Source organism: Platalea leucorodia (assembly GCF_965183815.1).
Source record: "Platalea leucorodia genome assembly, chromosome: 2".
In the NCBI taxonomy this organism is placed as follows: Eukaryota; Metazoa; Chordata; class Aves; order Pelecaniformes; family Threskiornithidae; genus Platalea; species Platalea leucorodia.
The window spans coordinates 94,347,159-94,368,584 of NC_138824.1; the positions used below are offsets into that span (position 1 = coordinate 94,347,159).

Here is a 21,426-nt window from a genome sequence, read left to right on the forward strand (position 1 = left end):
GTATTTTCCCTCTGAATATAAAGAAGGTGATCCCTCCATTTGTTACGGAAACCTTACTCAACACCAACTGCTACAGTCAAAACCAGATCCCACTATGGCCAAAACCAGAATATATAATCCATTAAAAGAGTGCTCTAAGATACCTAGAACGTATTTTACATAGTTCACAGACGTCATAGTTTAACCATATGTCTAGGGTAGCAGCATGGGTTTTTTTAATGGCTGATATACACTTTCAAAATTTATTATTTCCACTTGACTGCTCATTTCCTACCTTAAGGAGAAAGGACTCCCTTCAGAAGGCTAGAAAACTCCACGTTTACAGTCTTGGCCTTTCTGCAAGAATCTGCCCTGAACAAAGCTTTAAAACCACTACTTTATTATTGAGGGTCTAGTCTGAATGTGGCTTCAAATACAAGCTGGAGGAAGATTATGCCAAACTAAAAGAAGTTTTTAAAAAATATGTATATTCAAAAACTGCTAATGATCTCCTGGTCCTTTTAGCTTCTCCTCCTCTTCCTGGGCTTTTTTGGAATATTCAAGGAAGGTGCTGGCCTGTTGCTTACCAAAATAATTTCTACACGTGGGACAGTCAAGGGATAGATAAATCTGTTTACTATATGAACCTCCTCTGTGACAAAACAGATTCCAAATATCACACATTTCATGCATCACTAAGGTAGCATCACTGAAAGGGAGCCGACACCAAAAGCCCCTTCCCTTACTAATGTTTTCCAGCTCCAAGGCATGTCGTGTGACAACCACACATAATACACTGAGAAGCAGAAAATACTTGCCTGAGAGGTAAAAAAAAAAAAAAAAAAAATCATCCATGCTTTCCTTCTAAAAAACAAAGACACATAATCTTTCTGATAAACTAGTTTCCTGGCTTAACTGTTTCCATGAAGACACATGGCTGTTCATACAGCAATTTACTTTCTGGTCCTCCCTGATTCCTACCCAGATAAGGTTTTAAGAGTAATTGCGCTGTAGTTGGAAAACTGTCCAAAATTCCTGAAGAGAATGGCTCAGTGGGAAATTCACGAAAGGGGCAGGGGGAAGAGACAGACACTCTTTTTAATCCTGACTCTTTTCAGTCTAGTCTAGGCCCCAAAACAGTTAGAGCATGAACAGAAATGACAAGAAGGGGGGTAACACATCTGAAGGAACACTGCTTGACTAATTTTTTTACAACTTCATTATATACATTTTACTATGAAATGTAAAATTCTTTGAAAGTGAACATTTGGACAGAAACTCTTTTCTGTACAAGATGAAGATTAATTTGATCTGTAATATTAATATTGTGAACATTTTCTAATATTTGCTGTCAACTTCCTCACAAGGAAATAATTCCTATTTTACAGAATTACCTATGTAAATTTGTGAGATTTTCACATACATAAACATTACAAACATGGACTATAATTTAAATAAACTGTTTTTATGACAACTGTCTGACTACAGTTAGCATCTTCTACTACTAGACTGATTTTTTCAAGAACGTAAATTGAGAAACCATTTTAACTGATGAAGGAGCACATGCTAATCAAATTTAATTAGCAAGTCACCCCCCACATAATACTGAGAAGCTGAACATGATTTTTTCAGTCCACTCTGAATGGCACCAAACATTCATAAATACTCTGAGGGTTTTGGTTATTGGATCATTCTGAGTCGTACCAGCATATTTACATTGTTGATGACTAGCTTGCTGATACTGAGCAATAGCCCCTCCCAACCTATCTGATACAAAAGAGGAGGTAACAGATTACACATTCTTTACTGAGAAACAGGACTAGGCAGCATATAGAAAACACCTGAAACAACTAACCCGCCCCCCCAACCACCAAAAAATAAACGATGCTTTCACATTAGATCAATATCGTCCACTTTCTCATTCCTACTGTATGCATTTAGTACGCCAGGATCAAAAATTTGCTCCTGAGCAAGATACTGACCATAACAAGTCAGCTCATATCCATTAAAGCAGACAAGAATACAGGATTTTTGCATGTTTTGCAGGATCTTAACTCCTAACAAGAAAACCACTTAATTAGCACTTGGCCAAACATGAATTTGGACTTAGCACACCTCTGTGCATTTGAGCCACTCCAAAGAATGCTGATCAAAAGATTTTTCCATGTCATTAAAGAACAGCATATTTTCTGACAGTTTATAAGCAACAAATTTCCAAATAACATTTAAGCTGATAGGATAGAAGATCATAGAATCATAGAATCATTAAGGTTGGAAAAGACCCTTAAGATCATCGAGTCCAACCATTAACCCAGCACTGCCAAGTCCACCACTAAACCATGTCCTCAAGCACCACATCTACACGTCTTTTAAATACCTCCAGGGATGGAGACTCAACCACTTCCCTGGGCAGCCTGTTCCAGTGCCTGACTGCCCTTTCAGTGAAGAAGTTTTTCCTAATATCCAATCTAAACCTGCCCTGGCGCAGCTTGAGGCTGTTTCCTCTCGTCCTACCCCTTGTTACTTGGCAGAAGAGACTGACCCCCATCTCATTACAACCTCCTTTCAGGTAGTTGTAGAGAGCAATAAGGTCTCCCCTCAGCCTCCTCTTCTCCAAACTAAACAACCCCAGCTCCCTCAGCTGCTCCTCATACGACTTGTGCTCTACACCCTTCACCTGCTTCATTGCCCTTCTCTGGACACGCTCCAGCACCTCAATGTCCTTCTTGTAGTGAGGGGCCCAAAACTGAACACAGTACTCGAGGTGTGGCCTCACCAGTGCCGAGTACAGGGGCACTATCACCTCCCTGGTCCTGCTGGCCACGCTGTTCCTGATACAAGCCGGGATGCCATTGGCCCTCTTGGCCACCTGGGCACACTGCTGGCTCATGTTCAGGTGGCTGTCAACCAACACCCCCAGGTCCTTTTCAGCCAGGCAGCTCTCCAGCCACTCCTCCCCAAGCCTAAAGCGTTGCATGAGGTTGTTGTGATCCAAGTGCACGACCCAGCACTTGGCCTTGCTGAACCTCATACAGTTGGCCCTGGCCCATCAATCCAGCCGGTCCAGGCCCCTCTGTAGGGCCTTCCTACCCTCCAGCAGATCGACACTTCCACACATCATATTTATGTTCACTAGAAGTGAAGGAGAACGGGGGGAAAAGAATGAAGAACTTTACCACCAGCCCATTTATATGTGGATAAAGTTTAAAAAAAAAGTACCGTGTTGATATCATCTCTCATTTACTAACAGGGCAGGATCACACCCCTTCAAACAAGCTTACTGGCGTAACATTTTCCACAGAACACGTACACTTCTCTATAAGACATGTTACAGTTTCAGACTTGGGAGATATAACTTTCTCCTTTCCCTTGGAGGCTTATATTTCTGGAAGTAACAGGACCTCAAACACGGGCAGTAGGCATACAAGTTTCCATTTCCTGAGATTTCAAGAGTTATCCTGTAAAACAGCAGCAGCTTAACAAAAATAGCAGGGAAAAAAAAAAAAGAAGCATTTTTTAATCATTCTTTGAAGATTAAGAAAAAGCCCAAAGCCACAGAAATTACATAAAGTAGAAAAATATGAAAAATATAAAAAATATTTTCTGCTAGTTACAGTAAACAGGAAAGATTGGAGCAGGTTTGTACTCAATAGGTATAAAACATGCTTGTGTGCTGAAGAACCCTTCTTCTCCCCCAAACTAATTGGGTAGGGAAGCATTGCTCAAACAAGGCCAAGATCTTACTCCCCTGTGTTGAGAAAAGATTAGGTAAACTTCCTTCTTCCACATATGCTCACAGGGACACAATTAGAGTGCGGAGAACTACCTCTCTTCCTTGAATTCTAGGCAGAAGCAGTGAAGCCACAAAACTTTACTTTCTCCATGCTGCAGAGTCAAAGGCAACCTGCTAAAAGAAAAGCTCTTTCCCCTACAGCTTTTACAAGTATTATGGGGAAAAATACAAACAAACAAACAAAAAACAAAAGACACCAAACAAAGCATCACATATTAAATAGCTGAACTGTCATCAGGACTGTCAGGAGACAGTAACAGAACAGGTTACTGTGTACCACTCCCTCTAAGGAAAACAATCCAGGCCACAACACTACAGTCTGCAGTTGGCTGCAGATTCAAAGATAAAACTATAATAATGACACTTTTTCAAAGGTTCTGGTTCTTGTAACTATGAGGACTAGAGAAACTTTTTGTTAGTTTTCATTTCAGAAACTGAAATTGTAGTTCAATTCTGCAGCAAGCCAGTTTCCATGGAGGCAAAATTCTGATTGACAAACATCATACAGCCTGCTGGGAGGCCAGTGAGTCTGAAGAAAACTAAACGAGATCTCAGTGTATGCCAGCACATACAGTTATACAATGCATAAAAGTATTGATATGTAAAAGAAATGGAAGGCAAAGTGGGGGAAAAAAGCCAGAAAGAAGCTTTGGCAGAGCTACCTAGGAGCTTTATATTATAAAAGAAATGCTGAAAGAATGAAAACTGGCAGAGAAACCCTTAAAAACATTAAGATATATTGACAAATTGGAACGAAAATGTTGGTACTGAAGAGACTAGCAAAAAATAAAACTGTTCTATATTCACTAACCAACCAACAGAGAAGGCACAGTCAGATGCATTATAACCTGGCAGCCAAGAGGGCCAACCATGTTCTGGGGTGCATCCAGCACTGTATCGCCAGCCGGTCGAGGGAGGTGATTGTCCCGCTCTGCTCTGCACTGGTGCGGCCTCATCTTGAGTGCTGTGTGCAGTTCTGGGCCCCACAGTACAAAAAGGACACAAAGCTACTAGAGAGTGTCCAGAGGAGAGCCACAAAGATGGTGAAGGGTTTAGAGGGGAAGCTGTACGAGGAGCAGGTGAAGTCACTTGGTCTGTTCAGCCTGGAGAAGAGGAGACTGAGGGGAGACCTCATTGTGGTCTACAGCTTCTTCACGAGGGAAGGAGGAGGGGCAGGCACTGATCTCTTCTCCCTGGTGACCAAGGATAGCACCGGAGGGAATGGCAGGAAGGTATGCCAGGGGAGGTTTAGGTTGGACATTAGCAAAAGGTTCTTCACCCAGAGGGTGGTGGAGCACTGGAACAGGCTCCCCAGAGAGGCAGTCACGGTGCCAAGCCTGACAATATTCAAAAAGCATTTGGATAACACCCTCAGACATATGGTGTGAATTTTGGGGTTGTCCTATGCAGGGACAGGAGTTGGACTTGATGATCCTTGTGGGTCCCTTCCAACCCAGGACATCCTATGAGTCTATGATTCTAAGCTTTTCTTCAAAATATTCTGAAAGCACTCAAAGGTATAGGAAGGAGGAAGATGAACACAACTGCTCTTTAAAAAAAGATATAAATATGCATAAAAGTGGTATAAGTATATTCACCTCTAAAACTAAACTGTAATCTTTCTGAAATATCTCTTAAAATTACAGAAAATAAACTAAGATTAGAAATTTAAGGCATTGTATCATATAAGAATAGTAACAGGAGTGTGACTTGCAAATTTTTAACAGTCAAAATGAGAGCAAAAAAGTGCTAAAAGTTTACTTATTAACTACAGTTATATCTGAAGATGAGGCAAGAAAGAATACAAGATATTTCTCTTTAGAGAAACTCCCTGATGTTTTCTAAAGGAAATAAACACAGGACACAGCTACCTTCTTCACTGATACAGGCTTTACAAAACAAACTCTTCTAACAGCAGTCATGAAATTCAGCCAAAATTTGTCTTTTTAAGAGTACAGATGAAAATGTGGGACCAAATAGCAGCTCAAGATAAATTTCATCAAGAAACTAGAGATGGCAGCAAAGTCTCAAGCTGTCAGCTGAGAGTAGAAGTTAAATGAAAAGGGAAGTCCTGAGTAATTCTTACAGCTTTGTTCGAACAGTAAACATTTCAAGTTGTTTTTTTCTTTTTTTTTTTTTTTTCCTTTTTTAAACAGTGACAAAAAAATTGGAAACCCATTAGAAAGAGCAGGTGTAAACCATGGTAAGGCTTTATTTTTAAATGCAATGACTTCACAGATCAATTTTTAGCACATATCAGAAAAAGTATTTTAAAACCGCTTTCAACAACATATGCATGTTTAAATCTACCATGTATCAATATTCTCAGAAGTCACCACTGGTTTCTGAATGTTCCAGCCATGTATCTGAAACTGCATTTCAGGAAGGTATTATTCTCATGCTTTTCCTTGGGTTTGCAACTGTAATAAATACTGAAAAGTTGAGTATAGGCTCAGTTTCAGGAAGAGAATTTTCAAGTCTTAGTTTTCCACAACACTTCACATTTTTTAAAAATATATTAGCAATATAGGAAACTAAGCCCTATTCTGAAAAATGACAAATATTCAGGGAAAGAATCACAAAAGTTTCATAAACTGATCTGACCTTTCTGCTAAACTGCATCCCTGAGAATACTCTGAAATTCTCCACTTCTGAGTTTGCCGTTTAATTCTGAAACAAAAGGATCCTAGCATATTGGAAAGCATTGTCCAACTGCAACAAATAGCTCAGTATCTCACAACTAAGGAGAATACCCAAGCCAACAGTTCTGCCACGTATTTTGCCTAGCTACTAACTGGGACACGTTCTCAGACCCAACCTGCCGGTCCGTGCCCAGTGCAGCAGCAGCTGCTACTCACTCATCAGTGCTTGGAATTCACTCTGAAATTGGGAGGCACATATTCAAGTCCTTCCCTAACACACAGCACGTGAAAAAGCACTCTCCAGGCTAGAAGATAAGGGAAACAAAGGTATTCTCAACACTCCCAGCTGATGTTTCATAGAATCATTTTATATTCACCAGATCACTAAGAAGGGAAAAGAAGCATCCATGATGATCATACTCACTAAGCAAAAAAGAAGAAATCTGATTCCCAGTCCCTGTTCTGAGAGAATTGTAAGTATTTCATACACACAACCCAAGGAAACCAACTCTACAGCCAGCAATCTATTTGAAAACATCCCTAATCAGCAGAGCAGACAATTCCAACTTTTGAAACCTTCAAACAACTTAGAAACTAAGAATCCAAGAAAGAAGATATATCTGCAAGAGTTGAGAAAGCATCCTGTCTCAATGGCAGCTGTAAAGTATTGAATACTTTCCAATTGGAAGTGCCTGCAGCTGATAAAAAAAATTGACACACTTGAGATCTAAGATTAGAAAAAGAGCTCCTGATATTTTAAGCACCCTGTTTACTTTATGCTTTTAAAGATAATTGAACCTTAAGGGCTGAACATCCGAGAAACCCAGCCAACAGGTAACCATTTTTTCCACAGAGGAAAAAGTAAAAAAAACACCCAAAAAACCAAAACCTTAATCTAGTAGTTGTAACTGAGCAAAACAGTTCTGTCTGACCTTCAGTTTTGAAAGCCCCTTTTGTTGCTTTCATCTCTGTAGTGCTGAAGCTCTGGAATTAAAATGCTTGCAGGAACACACGGAGGAAGAGATTACCTCTAGTTTGGGAGCTGTAGAAAGGAAAACTGTTTTCTGTAAGCAGAAGTTGGTACTTTTCAATCTAAACTTGATCTAGATATACTAACACAGAACTTCTAAAAAAAAAAAAAAGGAGGCAAATATTTTAATTGAAACAAGTTATTGATCAATGCAATAGATTTTAAATTTAGGTTTAGAGCAAAACAAAATCTGAAAAAAGGCAGCTCAGGAAAATTTTGGTTTTGAATTTTTTGAATTTTCCTAAATATGCTATCAGTACTTTTGCACATAATCACATCAGAACCAGAAGTAACAGACTTAGATTGGGTTTCTACAAATATTAGAAGCACTGACAAACATTAGGCATGCTGGCAGTTCAGAGTACAACCAACTGCTAATATTTAAGTCCTGAAGGACCCAACAGAAATACATGCACACTTGAAGAGTATCTATGTTGTAAGCTAATATGCTTCAAAGAGTTAATTCAAATATTCAAAAAATAAAAATTCCAGATTTACAGTTGCCTTCCTAAGTTTAATTTGACTCTACTGTGTATCCTATTTAAATCCTGAATGAGGTGAGACCCTGACATAAAGTTAGTGCTTGGTTTTAATTACGGGGAACGTCTGTGTATACAAAAAAGGAAGAAGCAAATTAAGAACATAAAAGCAACTAAGTGTTATTTTTTTGTGTGTGCTAATAATTGTTTGTTAATTTGCAACTTTTTTTTTTCCAAAAAAAAAAAAAAAAATCTCTTTCCCTTTTTTCCTCCCCTTTCCTTACCATTTTCTGGATTATTGCAGGAAAGACTTTGGAAGCTATCTTCCTGCTTATTATGCAAAAAAGCCAAACATGCTTTAAAAAAAACCAACAAAGCATTTTATGATACAGCCTAACTTAATAGTTCATTGTTGTCAAAGGTGGGGAGAGGGGAGGAGTCCTGCACACCTTGTCTCTCTCCATCCCTAAATCTTCTAACTTGAGCTAGTAGGTCTAGTCAAGCCAGTGAAAACAGCAGAAGAATAACCCATCCACAAGTGAATATTTTTGTGGTGCACCTGGCTTATATAGATCAGATGAATGCTAAAGCTGGCAAAGAGGAAGGGTGGATCATGCAGGGCATGGAAACACATAAAGAGAGCAAGACCTCCCTCTTCCAGCAGCAGCAAACTTAATTCAACTCACATCACAAAATTGCACTCATGTACTCCCACAGTGCCTCACACGGGGGCAAACAGAGGAGAAAGGCTACTACCACCATGTTTACAGCATCTACAGACTTGCTACAACTCGATATAGCTCTCCTTCAGGAGTCATGATATACTTAAAGAGGCTGCAAGATTACAGAGATGCAGGATTTTACCTCAATTCCCACCCTTGTTAGCTGCTCTGTACAGCTAGACCAGTGCTAATGAGACAGATGTTTAATCTAAACCCATCTGAACCCAACCTATCTCGTCCTGCTGAATTCAAATTCAACACTGGCAAACCTAAAGTGCTCCACAAAGATCTGTGCTGTTCCAGGAAAAGTTACTAGGTCAGATCACAATTGATGCAGGAAAGATCCTATCCCTGAAACATATCATTCCCTAAATTTTTTGTAATCTTCCTAGGCTACCCTCACCCCCACCTTCTACATCATCTTTTCCTAACCAGTAAGAGGAGGGTAGGGGGGTGGTTTGGAGAAGGGAGATAAGACTACCTCACTTACTTCTTCACTGTCCCTTCCATTTACAGGTGTATAGATGCCTCTAATCCAGTGTAAATTAGTGCCTTCCCACTGTTCAGAACTGTTCCCCTCTGTTCAGTATCGGGAAAAAATATCTGGAGACAAAAAAAAAGGGAGAAAAGTGGGCAGCTGACAACTCCATTTGCAGCAACAGCTGCAGGATTTCCCTGGAGCAGGGTGGAAGTAAATAGGAGACCCTTTTGGCTGGCTTCTCTAAGGTAGAACATCAGGAATGCAGCCAAAGGTTTTACGCATAGAATCTGTCCTCAAAACAAAACTGGGAGAATAAAGAAGATAGAGGATCTTGTCAAGACAAGTTAAACTTCCCTTTAGGAGAAATACTAAGAACTTTTTTCTTTTGGTTTGTTGGGGTTTTTTTTGTTGTGTTTTGTTGTTGTTTTGTTTTTATTTTCCTCTGGAAAGAGCAATACGTACTCCAAAAAAGTAGAAGAGTTGAAGAGAAGTTTCAGGGTGACAAAAAACGATGAACCTGGGACCACCTTTATAAAGGCTTTTTTTTTTTTTTTTTTAAAAAGACAACTGCTCTAATACTGGGAAAGCCCATAATGAATCCTGAAGGCACAAAAGAAAAATGGATACTTTATGTACCCACATAAGATGACATCTAGAGATAGATTTCATAAAGTTCTGAATATCTTAAAGGCCACTGTACCTGAGAAGCCTCAGCCTCACTACAGCTAAGACTTTTTTCCCTAACCCTAGAGCTCTCTGGATCAAAAATTTCTGAATGTGAACTACCTTCCAAACCCTGGTAACAGCGAGTTTCAATGAAGTCACAAGTTACTTAAGAATCATGTGTTCCCTAGAAAAGCCACACTTTAAAATTGTAAGGGTTTCTCAATCTCAACTACAGCAGGATTGACACTTTGATGAGATAAAACTAGGTTTTCAGCTTAGCTGAAAGCACTTCTTTATCAACTGAACTGAAACAGAACACATTTTATACCAGTTTAAATGCCCATATAGGACTTATACCCCAGCTTTTACTTCTAAAAAGACTTGTTCAGAGGCAAGCTCTTTACAGCTTGCTTAATTCACGTATCCTAGGAAATTTACTCAACATTAAACGCTAGGAGTAACTGCTTGTATCCACACTACCCAGAAAAAAAAAACGGGGATGTTAGCCAAAAATGAAATCAGAGTACCTGCAAGCAGTTACACATGCCATTGGGTAGCCAAAGAAACAGGTGAAGTAGCCAAGTGAAAATCTGTTTAACCAAATGCTGTTTAAAAACCTCTGGTGGAAGGAAAACATACAGAACTGAAGGAGCACACAATGTGTAAGAACTATGCACCAATTACAAGTGTCTTCACATGGTGAAGACATGTTTTAACTATTGGTTCTGAAAAAGCTAAGTCAATACAGAAATTGACAAAGTATTGACAATATAAAAATTCTGACAAATCCTAAGCCTGGAAGGAAAGCACAGCCCCACTGTACCTTGAATACTGCAACAAAAGACAGAAGGTATGTAGTAACTTTCTGGCTAGCCCTTCTTACCCTATTCCAGCAAAAAGCTATGAAAGTAAAAGAGCGAGGCACTTGTTAACCAAGGGAGGGTCACTTCTGTCATTTGAGGCTACATTAGGAAAGAGTCCTTGGTCCTTTTAGTCCTAAATTGATCCTGTAACAGTTTTCCAGTTGTTTCTCTGAGAAGACGCCTTTGCTTCTCATACAAACTGGAGTGAAAAATTAAACCCTTATTATAATGCAAAGGTCTTTTCTACTCAAGCTCCAAAAATTATTCCAAACCTTTTTTAGCTGCTTTCATTTAAGAAAAACAAAGATTCTGGTAAAAATGGGGCTTAAACACTAGTAACACTATTGTAACTGAAATGCCAAAGCTTGCTCTGCACTTCTGTTTCCGACAAGGGAGGCATTCCTTTTATCGATAGGCATCTCCCACGAAACATTGTAACTCACTCTGAATACAGCAGAAGTTTATTAAAAGAAGTTACTAACCCTACACTCTAAAACACGGTTCAGTTTACAGCTATGCTGAAGTAAAGGTTCTCTCTTCCCATGCTTTGGATGCCTTATCTAGGTATCCTCTTACATGCTTATCTGATATATGCAAAGAAAAAAAAAAAAGGGTTTCCTGGGGTTCTTTCAGTGGGCATATTAGCTGATTAGTACACTATCTTAAGAGATCAGTCTAACTTTTTAAATGACCAGGGATGATAATTCTGGCCATGCATGTAACATATCCTGTATACACATTTTCATGCTGTATATTTAAAAAAAAAGTACTCACTCCTGGAAAAAGGAGAAATTGTAAGAGGTTTTTTGGGGTTTTGATTTTTTTCTTTTTTTTTTATTAACTCCATAATTTGGCATAAAAACCCCTACTTTTAACAACAACCACTTTCAATTCTGAAGTCACCATTCTTTAGATGGCACATTTCATATGACTACAGGTTTCTGAAAAGTGATCTTTGGAAACATCATATTAGTGTTAATACTGCTCGATTACCTTGCACTGTCATGACATCTGTATAAGAGATTATAAAAAGGCCAGTGTATCAGACAGAAGGCTAAGTAGGTGAGTGGGTATTGACATAAAATACAGGTCTTTTCTTTCTCTAATATTTCTTTATCCTGAAGCTTTTTATGTCAAGCATTGTGTTTGAATTGAAATGATTATCAGGGATCACTTGGGTCCTAAAGCCTAGCCCCCATTCTTGAAGGCAACAAAGTTTCATACTATTTTATTAAAAAGATCAAACTCTTAACTTTGCAAATCTTCAAGACAAGGTAGCTTTTTTTGTCCCACAACTTCTTACAGAGAGCTGCTCCAGAATATCAGTAGTGAATTGGTCTAAAAACACTTCTAATTTTCAGCCTCAAATTATTTGGGACTAGTCTGCACACATTTGCTCATCTGGTCTTACCTTCAAGGGCTTCCTTCTCTTGGGTGTTTAAGCACAAAAACATATTTGCAAAGCCCTCGCACAATCTTTCTCAGTTTGTATTGTCCTAGATCAAGTTCCTTCAAACACCCCTCTTAAGCAAGCCTCTACTTCCCAATCATTACAGCCGTCTTGTTCACATCATAAGGATGTATGCAAGAATGCAGCTGCTTATCAAAACAACACTAGAAAAAGCCACACAAATGGAAAGGAGAGTACTGATTAAAATGTTGTACTCTGTAACTAGGTATATTAATTCTACTCCGTGTTCAGCTACAGTTGAACCTCTTAAGTAGACAGAACCTCTTAAGTAGAAACAGGTCACTATTACAGTTAAAATTCATAGCAGAATAACTTAGCTAAGGAGATATTCTAGCAATTATACACTACAAATAATCTACTGTTATTTTCCTGAAGCAATGTACATTATGACCTCATGCTTAAATCAAATATTCATTATAATCTGTTCATCTTGAGCACTGTAACAGAGAAAACAGCTGAGAATGTTTTATTAGTACACTAGTATTTCAAACAGTACTAAGAAATGCAAAAGCTAAACCAGACAAATCACTTTCCATGTCCCTGAGAAGTTCCGTTCCCTCTCCCCGCTTTCCAGACAGTGAGTACATAATACAGTTGTTTCACATTTTCATTTGGTTTGTCAAAATTATACCCATCAGTTATTTGCATCAGTTTTACAGGAGATACAAAATTTTAATGGTGTACTAGAGAAAAAGTACATTTGAGAGTCAACAGTATTCTCGCTCCTGGGCAGAGAAAATGGAGGCAATAATGAAAAACATCATCACTGAAACCATCAAAATACTTCTAGATAGTTTTGTTATCACAGTACTTAAAATTATTAAAATCATTCTTGGACAAGGAATCCATGAGCTCTCTCCTCCCTTTCCTAAACACTCCCAGACTGGGGCATAAATCCAAAGCATCACCATCTCAAGGTAATAGCTTAGGATGGAGCAGCAACCACCCTCCTCTTGTCTGACTTCAATGGGATACGAGCCTTGATACTCTAATGCAAAAAAACGCCCTGTCCCACTTCCCTCCCCAAGACCTTGCATCCTCCCCTCGCATCTCCTGCAGTGTTCCAGCAGTGCTGGTAGGCTGCGGAAGACAGGAACACCTGCAGGCTCCAGGCACTTTAACTCCTCTTTGCTAGATGGAAGAGCCCAAGCAGAGAGAATCAGCCCATCACAGGGGAAGGAGGGATGAAAATGAACTAAAATCCTTGGTGTGCAGTGCAGACAAGGACTAGACTGAACCCAGTCGTACTGCAGAGAACATCCTGAAAGCTACGATAGTACTAGCACCAACCATCACATTATACTTTGGTATTAAAAATACCAACGACTGCACCACTACTATGCACAATGATGGTACATATATATGGTCCACAAGCAGACGACAAAATTACAAAAATTTGCAATTTAAGCGACTATTAATATGAAGACTAGTGATTTCAATTGCGAAAAATACCCTTTTTAACACAAACAAACTTTAATCAACTTTATCACATAGTATTTGCAACTAAAAAATCTGGAGACATTTTTAAGCAACTTGCAATCCTGATGTTAGAAAGATCAGACAATCTTTATGGTACCCCTCTAATGCTAACATAAACCGACATGAATCTTAAGAGGTACAGAAAGTCAAAAACAGATAATGTAAAATAAAGTCCTTGCAGAACAAGGATTCTACCTACCCTAAAAGCCATGCTTTGGTCTTCTAGACTCAATACCAACTAAAGACAGGCATTCTCTCTTTGACATAAAGAAAACTACTGCTATGTGTACGTGGAGCTCCTATGATAAACTCAGAACAGTTTTCACCTCAGATGAACAGCCAAGATGTTTCAACTCTACACCTACTACGTTTTATAAACTACTCAATGCATTCTGAATGAAGGTTTTAGTAAAAAGTAAAGAAGTACACTTAGCACTATTATCTGTGAACTGTCAATCAAATGCAATATACAGGGAGATTCTCTTCAAAGTTACCTGGAAGCAAGTTTGGAAAAAAAGGGCACACCTGGGGTTTTCACCACTGCCAGTTATCCCAAGATACGTGAACACATTTTTGAAGGCCAATATAGAAATCCCCAATTTACTTCTTGCTTGAAGTGTGTTTGTGTCAGCCAAGTCTGACGACAAGATAGTAACCTAGAACGTAACACGTCTGGTAAAGAAAAACTACATGACTAATATTAGTGTCATAAATGCCACTTTAAGAAGTTCAACAAGAAACTGGGATTATTATTCCAATTTTTATCTCTATATAGCTTTCACTGATGGAAATGTATACTGGAAACATATGCAAATGAAGATTTCCCTTAATTTTTTTCTAAAGGAAACATGAACTAGAATTTCTCTCTATCCCTCCTGGCCTTTCTTTCCTCCTGCACCCATTCAAAATGAAAAATGCACGCCTGCAGAACTTAAACACATTAAATGCCACATAATAAACAGTTTATCACTGTCATTCCAATCAATTGATTCATATACTATTGCATTGTAATTGTTCCACACTCCAGCACACTAAAAGCTATTATCACTGCATTTACACAAAGTAAGTATTATCAGTTTATTGTATTTAAAAGTATTTAAAGTTTATCCTAAAGATCAGACTACACCTCAACAAATTGGACCGCATGCTGTCAGCTAAGAAACTATCTCCTCATTTCTCTAGTAAATTGTATGGGAACTTTGGGACTTCTCTTAGACAAATATTCAGACATTTTACAGCCAAAGATCTCTCTCCCACACCCTTTGTGAAAATACCTTTTACTACCTTAAATAGCAGTGGTAACTACCTATTTAGGAAAGATAAATTACAAGTTTTAATATTTCATGTGTCTGAAATGCATATCAGGGCCAGATGTGCTATTTGCAAGAACTAAATTACTGTATCAATCAATAATAAATCACAGGAACGTGCAGACATTCAGTGGATGTTTCACTGAAAGATGTTTAGCAAGATGCATATGCAGCCATTCAAAGCAGGTTTACAGCAGCTTTCCTCAAGTTGCTTAAAGACAAGCAAGGTGGTACCCAGAATCTGTAAGCTCAGTAAAGATGTTGCATCCCTGGTTCCCTGGAAGTCACCTGCGCAGTATTGCAAAGAAACAGGAATACTACTTATACAACTGTACATGAAATTGTATATTTGTTTTAAATGTTTTTTTTTTAGAGGACTGACATGGCATCTGTGCGGAAAAGCCTGAGCAATCACAATGAGCTATCAACACTTCACACCATCACTGCTGCTATTTTCAGTGATCCACCCTGTTTTTGCTACAGTGCTCTTGGCATCATTATGCTACTATGATTCAATATTTATCTGTTAGATCTAGTTACATCACAACACTATCTATACTACCTAAATCTCATGTGGAACTTCTGTGGCTAATACCTAATCCACAGTTTTTGAGCTCTCTCTTCCAAATTCTCTGATCACAAAACAAAAACTCATTTGAGACGTGCAAACATCTGGACCTCTGTGAATCATCCATTCTCTAAAAGGGTGTGTGGTCATGCATAATCACTGCACCTTCTTTCTAACGGTAATCAGGTAGGAATAAAACAGTGTGTGAACTGCAGTGGTTAGCATAAAACCACTTGTGAAAGGAGTGTGCCAAAAATTGTCTTCAAAACACGTTTAATAAGAGTTTTGTTTCTCGGCCACAGAAGCTCCTCACCAACAACCAGCATTAAGGTAAAGCAATCGCTTACCATTTATGAAAGCAAACAAGGCCCTTTAAGCTTAATATTTTAAAAACTTGTTTGTGTTAAGAGAAAGGTAGTAGCAACTTGTGAAATGACAGAACTGAGTGCTGAAACTTCTGCCGACAACAAAGTCACCTGCTAAGTCCAAGACTAGCATTTTAGTATAATCCTGAGGAAAGATTAATTCTAGAATATTTTTAGCCCTAGCTTTGAAAGTAGACAGCACTTGATATAAACTGAAAAGCACACCAGTGGAGACCAGACAAGAGAAAACATGCAGAAAAAAAAAATTTTTTTTTGTAATCAAAACACGGTGAACAACTATTCTTATAAAATTAATTGTCAGGAAGAAAAAACTGCAAACACGCTGAACAGTGTCACTACTAAGGCTTCCACAGCAATCTCAGCTTTGGAATCAGAAACAGACAGAAAATTTAGGAAGCCACAATATTGCTACATCTTTCATGTCCATTTTGCAACACAGACACAACTACAGAAAATACGTGAAAGATGACGAATAAATAAGAAATGGATTTCAAAACCAGGCAATCACAAAAATATGGAGGGGGGGAACGGAGTTCAGCTTTAATTCTTTATCACCATCTGATCTGGGGGATTCTGTGCATTTTCTTGGTGCGATTACACAGACTGAGACTTGAATTGTCATTTTCACCCACCCTACAAGAGTGGTTACCCGAAACGGGCAGCTGGGGAACGCTAGCAACTACCTCAACTCCTAGATTTGATACAAGCCTCGAACACCGGTTACACAGCAGTTGCATAATAAGACTCAAAAGGCCACGCACTCCCACTGCCTCATACATCTCTGTGTCCACACGAACGAGAGTGGAGGGAAAGATCTGGACGAAAACGGAGCGCTACCCGAGCGCCACTATTGCTGCCGCTAACCAGCTGGTTATCATGCAGCAAAGAGGAGGAAAAACCAACACCTGGCGCACAAATGTGCAGACACCCAGTGGATAGGTGGATCTACACAGAGATATCTTCCCTTTCCCTTCCCCAATAGGCAATCCTTGATGGGTGTGCCAGGAATGGGATATCGGGGGGAGGAGGAGAAGAAAAGGGGTGGGAAGTGGTTGCCGCTTGCTGCAGCCAGCCTGAATGATGGTTAGGTGGTTAATCATGGTGGCTGAGGAAACATCGGGTCACTTCTCCCCCTCCCGCCTCCCATGCAATAGCGGAGGTGGGCAGCGCGGCCGAGGCGCCCGCCCTGTCGCTGCCACCGGCCAAAAGGGGGGACCCGGACCCCGCACCGCTCCCACGGACCCGCTGGCGGCGGCGACTCAGGTGGGTGCCGAGCAGAGCATCCCTCTCCCCGCCGCGCCCGGCGGGAGGGGCCGGGGCCGGGGCCGGGCCCGGGGGCACCGCCGCCCCCTCCCCCGCTCTGCCCGCTGGCGCACACGCCCGCCCTGCCCTGCCCTGCCCTGCCCGCCTCCCGCTCCCCGCGGGACTCACTTGCCGATCACCTCGCAGAGCTCGTACACGTCCTCGAACAGCACGTCGTCGTCGGCCATGGTCCGGGCGGGGGGGGATCAGCCCGAGAGGCGGCGGCCCCGGGGGGGGGGGGGCGGGAGGGAAGGAGGGAAGGGGCGGGGGGGCCGCGGGCACGGTCCCCGCCGCGCGGCGCGCTCCCCTGCCGGTCAGCGCCAACCGCCACCACCACGGTAAATCCCAACCGCTACGGCAGCTCCCGCCGCCGCCACCGCCACCTTCCGGGGGCGCCGCCGCCGCCCGCCCGGGGGCTCCCGCGGCCGCGCCGGGACTCCCCGCTCCTCCTCCCGCGGGCCGCAGCCGCCGCCGCTCCCCGCGCGTGTCACACACTCCGCGACCCCACCTTCCTCCTCCTCCTCCGCCCCCCACCCCCCTCCCGCCCCCTCCCTCCCCCTCTCAGCCGGCTACTCCCCAGCGGCCGCGGGCGGGCGGGCAGCTCCGGCTAGCGGGGCGGCGCGGGCTCCATGGAGGGGATCGGCGCGGCGCGGCGAGGGGCCGGCGGCAGGCGGCGGCAGCGCCGTCTCGCTCCCTCGCCGAGCGGGCGGCCGCGCGCTCCCGGCCGGGCGGGGGGAGGCCGCGCGCCGGGAGGGAGGATAATAGTGGGAGGGGGAGGGGCGGGGAGTTGCAGGCGCGGCCGTTGATTACGCTCCCAGGCGCGAGGAGGAGGAGGAGAAGCAGCAGCAGGAGCAGCGACGGCGGCAGCGGCCGCGATAGGCGCTTGCTTTACTGGAGGGCGGGCGCGCGCGCCCAGCCGCCGTCACGCAAAGCCGTCACGGCCCGGCCGCGCGCGCGCGGGGGCGGGCGCCGGGGAGAGCGCGCGCGCCGGCAGGCCGAGCAGGCGCGGCACGCACGCACGCACGCACGCACGCGGGGGGCTGCGTTCGCTTCCGCTCCCTTTCTCCCCACCTCCACCCCCCGCCCCGCCAGAATCGCGCGCGGGGCCACGCCCACGGTCCGTTTGGGGGGGGGGTGGGGGCGGTCGGGCCGGTGTGCGCAGGCGCGGGCTGGGATGACGTCATGGGGCGGGGAGGGGGCTCGGCGGGGCGGCTGGCGGTGCCGGCGGTCGGCCCGGGCCCGGGCCCGCGCCGGGGGGGGAGCGGCGGCGAGCGGGGCCGGGCGGGCTCAGGTACCGACCTTCCGTAGCGCCGCGGCCGCCCGCCCGCCCCTGAGCGCCAGCTGCTGGCAGGGGGCCGGCGGCAGAAAGGCCCGGCGGCAGAAAGGCCCGGCGGCCCCGCCGTGCCGAGCCCCGGAGCTGGGGGCGGGTGGGGCGCAGGCAGGCGCGGGATGGGGAGCGGGGAGCCTCGGCGCCCGCCCGGTGGGTCGTGAAGGCCGCGGCGTAGGCGAAGGGTACGGCGCCTCAGCTGCGCGCAGAGGCGCGGTCTGTAGTGACAGGCGTCGCTTCTCCACGAACTCGGCGGTAGCAATAAAGAACCTCTGTGCAAAACTGGGCTTGTAGGGATTTGTCCAGGGGCGGTTAAAGTGCTGCTTTTTTTTTATTTTATTTTTTTTTTTCCCCCAAAAGGATATAAGCGTTTTCTGGAGCACCCTTTGATCCCTCTTTGTTATGAGGAAAGCAGTCATCTTCTTATTAGCCTTAAAAGTAGAGAATTAAAAGAACGTTCTCAGAGTGCTCTTGGATACACTCTTCCAGTTGGGCGAGTAAGTCGTGGCTGTCGTTTCTCTTAATAGCTACGTAGGAACAATGCCTGAGACAACCGGGTGAATTTTAAAACACCAAGTACTCACCTGATAGATTGTGTTCTGTGATTTTTAACGTTACACAGAAAACAATATACAAGAGAGAGATATAAGTTGCGCTTGTGTGCTTTTCCAAGTTTTGATTTAGATAGTTTGTAGAAGAAAGAAAAGCTCTTTTGAGAGAATTAGTCAGGAACTGTTGCAATTGACAAAGTATTTATTTTTGCCAAAGTACTTCAGCACACATGCAACTTCTTAAAACTCATTAACAAATTATACATTTGTTCCCCACACAGAAGAAACCTGTCAAAGCAGAATTATCTGATGAAATCGTTTAAGGGTTAGCTTTAAAATGCAGAGCTGACGACACTTCCCCAAGAACACCTTGTTCCTGTCTCCAGACAAATTCAAAAGAAAAAAATAAATCAGGAAAAGCCATGAAAATAATTACATCTATCTATCATCTCCTGCACAGTGGTAGCATATAGGGTGAGAGACATTCCCACGAGGCTGTGCTCTACACCATACAAACCTTTAAAAAATATTTAAATGCCATCTGCTATTTGGAATGCAAACAAAAAGCCAATACATTTAGGTTGTTCCCTAAATTTCACACAGCTAAACGTGTGGGCAACCATTTTTTCCTTTTGCGAGGCCATCGGGCTGAGTACCACATAGGCCTGACAGCAGTAAGTTTTAGAATATGGGTGAGCGTTCACTTATATTTTGAGCAGAAGTTGTCATCTGACTATGCAGAGCCCTCATTAGAAGGTAATGAGAAAAAACGGTACAAAAACACACAAGGAATTAAAATGCTCGTAACAGATCCCTTCCCGAGCTGAGGCAAATGCTCTTACCGCTCTAGCAGCGTCACTTCATGGAGGTCTCGCCTTCCTCCGGGTGCCAAGCGCTAAGAGTCACACCAGGCCACACCACCCAGGTGGGACCGATTAAACTGAAAACAAGGAGTACCAAGCATAATGCATGGGGAGCTTTGGGCCAAAACATTGTAATAGAACAAACCCTTTAAGAGCTTTGGAGGGCAGTTGGCTCCGTTTTGACGTGACACAGCACATATAAACATGCTTTTTCTGCTAACGGACGGGGTCTCAGAGCACAGGTTGGAGAGTTAGAGCTGTTGTGGGAAGGTAGTTTCTGGGAAGACACTGAACAAAATGGGCTTTCCCTAAAAGAGGTGGTTCATTCCCTGGCATCTAGCCTACCTGGAGGGTCCTACTGCCTTCCACTAAGGAGGGTAGCAGCTGCTTTTTTCACCTGATGGGCTGAGCTTCCTATTTCTTTTTTTTTTTTTTCCATTCTGGAGCAGAGAAGACATGTTTATGAGAGCAGCTGTAGCATTCATTGCTTTGGCTGGCAAGAAGCAAGGCAAATCTATCAAAGCCTACAAACGTGTCAGCTGTCCACGTTCAGGGGGAGAGTGAAAATGGGAGCTACCTACTGTTTCAGTTGCATGAGAAGAATCTGTCTGAACTAGGATTTGTGTGCAGATCTGTATCATAAAATGTTGCATACTGAACCAGCAAAAGCAGCAAGGATACCACTACATCAGCAATTACTAGAGCAAGTGAGAACTATGCTGTAACTCAGTGTCAGATTGAATGGGCTCAAGAAAATATGAGCATGAGTTTGCCAGGTTTGCAGCAGCCAATACCCAATAGTATGACCATCCAAGCAACGCATATACAGATATGCTTGTGATCATGAATTTCAGCCACAAGTTTGACAATAGTCATTCCCTTTCCCTTGCACAGGCAGGCATTCTTGATTTTCACCCATATATCCAATACATCTCCTTATAGATTCTGGGTTTAATTTAAAAGTTAAATTCTGAAATATGCACATCTAACATTGTATTAAAAAGTATGTCATCAGTCGTTTCAGGGCTGGGAGAGGGACTTCTTCATTGGGAAATAGCAAGAAAAGGACACGGACTATTCGCAGGAAGGAAATGCTTTACAATCCCTAGTAACCTTCCTCAAACCACTGCACGTGTTTGAGCTGCCTGTCTGTCAGATTCTGAACTGCCAGGTTAAGGTGGTGTATTTTTAGGCAAACCACTATTGTTGTTTCATTCAAAAGTTTATTTTAAAGTCCTAAGAAATAGCTGAGTGTGGGCTTGGGCACTAGAAAACCCCTTTCTTAAAATTTTATGGAGTTTTCAAGTTTTATTTGGCTGCGGTCTTCGCAGGATGTGCATGTATGGTTTGCACACTGTTGGTGACCCACAGGGCAGGTAAGTTGTTCAGAGGTTGTTCATGGAACCATAGTTACCAGTTACATCCAAACAGCCTTTATAGTGTTTCCACTTAAAAGTGTGATGTAAAAGGTACATGATGATGAACAAGAAATGTTAAGGGTTTGACAGAGTTCT

At 42.7% G+C, this 21,426-nt stretch overlaps 1 protein-coding gene across 2 annotated transcripts in view; it reads right to left on the reverse strand.

Annotated features, from left to right (window-relative positions):
- The window catches only part of CASK (calcium/calmodulin dependent serine protein kinase), a gene marked incomplete at its 5' end in the record, with an annotated part of 227,593 nt that extends 210,234 nt beyond the window's left edge, over window positions 1–17,359 (reverse strand). For both annotated transcript variants that reach the window (XM_082337801.1, XM_082337800.1), the window contains one exon: window positions 17,301–17,359. In XM_082337801.1, coding sequence (XP_082193927.1) covers window positions 17,301–17,359 — 59 coding nt within the window. The remainder of the gene's footprint in view (window positions 1–17,300) is intronic.
- Window positions 17,360–21,426: the final 4,067 nt, after the last annotated feature.